The sequence below is a fragment of the Micromesistius poutassou genome (assembly GCF_964030765.1).
Source record: "Micromesistius poutassou genome assembly, chromosome: 8".
Lineage (NCBI taxonomy): Eukaryota > Metazoa > Chordata > Actinopteri > Gadiformes > Gadidae > Micromesistius > Micromesistius poutassou.
The window spans coordinates 21,080,585-21,085,584 of record NC_140278.1 but is presented as its reverse complement, the minus strand read 5'-3'; the positions used below and the strand labels follow the sequence as shown (position 1 = coordinate 21,085,584).

The 5,000-nt window shown below is 53.5% G+C and overlaps 2 protein-coding genes across 3 annotated transcripts in view; one reads left to right on the top strand and one right to left on the bottom strand.

Annotated features, from left to right (window-relative positions):
* Nucleotides 1–5,000, bottom strand: part of LOC311351107 (uncharacterized protein) — a 223,410-nt gene that overhangs the window by 89,541 nt on the left and 128,869 nt on the right. The gene's annotated exons all lie outside the window — the stretch shown is intronic.
* The window catches only part of thsd7ab (thrombospondin, type I, domain containing 7Ab), a gene marked incomplete at its 5' end in the record, with an annotated part of 48,085 nt that overhangs the window by 30,643 nt on the left and 12,442 nt on the right, over nucleotides 1–5,000 (top strand). Inside the window, 2 exon segments of the mRNA XM_084471110.1 lie at nucleotides 1,659–1,839; nucleotides 4,619–4,792. Of these exon segments, the coding sequence (XP_084327236.1) occupies nucleotides 1,659–1,839; nucleotides 4,619–4,792 (355 nt within the window).

The window sequence follows — 5,000 nt, the reverse complement described above, 5'->3', positions numbered from 1 at the left end:
TCTTCAATGTGGGCGGGTCGTAGAAAAGAACCTCTCCACCATGGGCGGGTCGTCATCAGGTTTTAATCACGGGAGACGCGATTCCTGGGAAATCTGAATCTGATCAAGACTATTTCCTGATTCCTGGGAAAGGTTATGATGGGAAATAAAATAAAATAAAAAGCGCAATGACTGCGCGTCTATTGTTGTCATACGGTAACGTTGATAGAGGCGAAACTCGAGCCCTAGGAAAGGAACGACACTGAAACGAAACAGCGAAACGCCGGTCCGTGGACTCCAGCCACGCCGGACACACACAACCACGCCCGACACACATAACGACGCGCAGCCTAACTCTAGCCCCGGGAAAGGAGCGACACACACGGCGAAACGCTGATCAGTGTCCCCCTCGGGAGCGGGTTCGTGGACTCCAACCACGCCGGACACAACTTAACTTTGAGTGATTATTCCCGTTTACAGCCGCTGGCCAATCAGTGGCCAGCAGCCTGTTTACGTCACACAAAAGTACCTACTCCTCTCGCTTGGAACCTCGACGGAGGTAGTACTAAAAAAAAGTACCCGATACTAGGTACCAGGTACTTTTTTTGCCAATGGAAACGCAAAAAAGGCGTGGCGAGTCGAGTCGAGTCGAGCTGGTACTGGCGGTGGAAAAGCAGCTCACAGTGACCCGCCGTTAACAAGCAGGTCACTGTAGCCTCAAAGCACCCTTAATGCCCAGAAAGACGCCCCTTAATGCGCAGAAAGACGCCCCTTAATGCCCAGAAAGACGCCCCTTAATGCCCAGAAAGACGCCCCTTAATGCCCAGAAAGACGCCCTTAATGCCCAGAAAGACGCCCCTTTAATGCCCAGAAAGACGGCCCTTAATGCGCAGAAAGACGCCCCTTAATGCGCAGAAAGACGGCCCTTAATGCGCAGAAAGACGCCCCTTAATGCCCAGAAAGACGGCCCTTAATGCGCAGAAAGACGCCCCTTAATGCGCAGAAAGACGGCCCTTAATGCGCAGAAAGACGCCCCTTAATGCCCAGAAAGACGCCCCTTAATGCCCAGAAAGACGCCCCTTAATGCCCAGAAAGACGCCCCTTAATGCCCAGAAAGACGCCCCTTAATGCCCAGAAAGACGCCCCTTAATGCCCAGAAAGACGCCCCTTAATGCGCAGAAAGACTCCCCTTAATGCGCAGAAAGACGCCCTTAATGCCCAGAAAGACGCCCCTTACTGCCCAGAAAGACGCCCTTAATGCCCAGAAAGACGGCCCTTAATGCGCAGAAAGACGCCCCTTACCGATGCCTTACTGAGTGTGCTGTCGCTCGCTGTGGATGCAAACGCCTCGCGCTGAATGCCAACGTGAAGAGGGGGTGTGATGTACATAATATATATATACACATATAATATAATAATACATCATATTTAATAATGTAATACACACAGCGAGAGACAAACGAGTGGATCAAGCAAACACACAAAAACAACAGACCATCTCCACGTGACTCTCGGGGTCGGCCGCGTTCCAACGTCTCGCTCGCAAAAAAGTAGGACGGGGAACTCCAACCATGGGTTGGTTGGCGGGCGGTTACCAAGGCGACGTGTGGCGTGTGCGTGTGCGTGTGTGTGTGTGCGTGTGTGTGTGCGTGTGTGTGTTGCTGCGGCGGCCTCAGGGGGACGTGACGTGCGGCCACGGGCGGCGCTACAGGAACGCGTCCTGCTTCGTGTCGGACGGCTCGGGCCGGGCCCCCCCCGCGGGCCCCGTGGAGGAGGAGCTCTGCAGCGGGCTCCTGGCCTCCGTCGCCGACGGCGACAGGGAGACGGCGCTGGTGGAGAGCTGCACCCTGCCCTGCCCAGGTAACCCACGGTTACCACGCCCTCATCAGCACCTAGTTTACACACTAGTTAACCACAGCCCGGTTAACCACAGCCCGGTTAACTACAGACCGGTTAACTACAGCCCGGTTAACCACAGCCCGGTTAACCACAGCCCGGTTAACTACAGCCCGGTTAACCACAGCCCGGTTAACTACAGCCTGGTTAACTACAGCCCGGTTAACTACAGCCCGGTTAACCACAGCCCGGTTAACCAGGTCAGGCACTGGTTACCAACCTGTGGGTGGGGACCTCATTCGGGTCTCCCAGCATGCACCTGGGGGCAGGAGATTGCTGATTTGTGAGCGACGGATTTCGTGTGACATTATTATTCTAGAAGTGATTTAAAAGGTTTTGTATTTTGCAAAGGTTTGATGTGAAGGTCCTGTTTATACAAACCAGAGCGCGTAACGATTTGAAGAAACAAACAAACAAACTGCTCTTCCAGTGTTAGCGTGGTGTGCAGTGAGGCACACAGAGCCGACCCACGACGGCGACACAGGCCACAGAAACGCTTTAACTACCAGAGACATCAAGTGGTGCGTTCACAGCCCGGGAGAACGGCGTTCACAACACGTCGCACTCTTAATGGCTTGATGGTTTATCCCTATAAGGGTGGGGGATGATACTCAAAAGGAGATTGTAAACAGAAAATAATGAACTGTGAGACTGAGGACCAGTATGTCTGTAAGTTATCTAAATGATTTTCTTTTGAGAAATAAAAAAATAAAATAAAATAATTCTTATGGCTTGAAAGATGAGCTTTTAGTAATGACTTATTGCTGAAGTACTTCTACGATACCCCCCTGATCTGTGTCTTAAGAGATCCACTTTACACAAAAGCAGAGCGTTGATAAAAAACTTGATTGATCGCATTTGAAATTGTTATCACAGATTCCTCACAGGCTGTGGTTGAATTCTTCTTTCTTTGCACGAGTGTCTGAAATCAAACCACATCATTTAGCAGAGCCTCTCAGCCAGCGAGACGCATTCTTCATTATTAGTCAAACGGACGAATGATGTATTACATCTTAATCCGTCAATATGGATCTAAGTGTGGTATTCAAATGGAGTGAATGCGTTATTCATGCACAGGGCCGGACATCTGTTGTTTATCACGCTGCTACGAGCCACTCAGCGTGAGGCCACTCCCTGCTGAGGACATCAATGCTGGTTTCATTTAAAGTCCTCACCACCACCACCACCACCACCATCACTACCACCACCATCACTACCACCACCATCACTACCACCACTACCACCACCATCACTACCATCACTACCACCACCACCACCACCACCACCACCACCACCATCACTACCACCACCATCACTACCACCACTACCACCACCATCACTACCACCACCACCACCACCATCACTACCACCACCACCATCACCACCACCATCACCACCATCACTACCACCATCACTACCACCATCACTACCACCATCATCACTACCACCACCACCACCACCACCACCATCACTACCACCACCACCATCACTACCACCATCACCACCACCACCACCATCACTACCACCACCATCACTACCACCACCACCACCATCACTACCACCACCATCACTACCATCACTACCACCACCATCACTACCACCACCACCACCACCACCATCACTACCACCACCACCACCACCATCACTACCACCATCACCACCACCACCATCACCACCACCACCACCATCACTACCACCACCACCACCACTGTCCCGCAGCCCCCCAACAACACCAGCCCCAACCTCCACCACCACCACCTACACCACCATTACCGACCCTTACACCACCACCACCCATTCTAACCACCACCAACACCACCACCCCCAGTCTCTCTGGCCCCCAGTCCAGAGTCCTGGCAGACTGTAGTTACTGAACAAAGAGAGTCTGTAATTGAACAAAGAGATTCAATACGGAATAAAGAACTGAGCACTGAGCAGACAGCGTGGCCGTGATGGAGGGCAGTCAGTCAGTCTCCGTCGTCCCTCCAGACAGCTGCGTCCACCACACACACCCAGACCTCAAGGTCAGCCCCGGTCAGCTGAAGGTCAGCGCCTCAGGCATGCCGCCGTGTACTAACTACTCGGTGACCTCTGACTGTTACCGTCGACTCACTTCTCACAGTCAACCGCGTCGAACACGCGAGGACCGCTCGCCAAAACTCGCGCCAAAGGCGAATCCGAGCGCTTCACTTGGCCGTGAGGAGACAAGGATCTAACTAGCAACCCCTCCAGTTGCCAGGCAACCTGAGTGGCGTCCGTCTCAACCACCACAACACAGTTGAGTCGCTGAATGGTTTACAAGTCGCAGGAAGAACCAACTTCTGTCTGACCTGTCCTTCAGGATCCACTGTATAATGACGCGCTTTCTGCTTTCTTTGTTAATGTTTGTGTGTGTGTGTGTGTGTGTGTGTGTGTGTGTGTGTGTGTGTGTTTGTGTGTGTGTGTGTGTGTGTGTGTGCGTGTGTGCGTGTTTACGTGTGTGTGTGTGTATGTATGTATGTGTGTGTATGTATATCTTTATGTGTGTGTGTTTACGTGTGTGTGTGTGTGTGTGTGCGTGTTTACATGTGTGTGTTCTCTGTGTGTGTGTGTGTGTGTGTGTGTGTGTGTGTGTGTGTGTGCGTGTGTGTGCGTGCGTGTTTACATGTGTGTGTGTGTGTGTGTGTGTGTGTGTGTGTGTGTGTGTGTGTGCGTGTTTACATGTGTGTTCTCTGTGTGTGTGTGTGTGTGTGTGTCCCTCCAGGGGAGTGCTACCTGGCCGACTGGTCGGGGTGGGGTGCGTGTGTGAGCGTGTGTTCTCAGGAGGCGGGGGTGGACTTCAGCTCGGTGCAGGTGCGCGTGCGGCCCGTCATGGCCCAGGAGCCCCAGAACCTGGAGCTGTGTCCGGACCAGGCCTGGGAGTCCCGCCCCTGCACAGGTATACGCCCGCTTCCTGTTGACCACCTTGGGGGGAGGGAGGGGGGGGGGGGGGGGGGGGCACAGGAAGTGCACCCCCCCCCCCCCCAAGGGGGACGGCGACGGGGAGCCAGAGAGACTCCATCACCCTGTGCACCGCTTCTCCCTGAGACCCAATGGGCTGACCCTGGGCCTAGAGGGGTCCTGGGGGGGTCCTGGGGGGTCCTGGG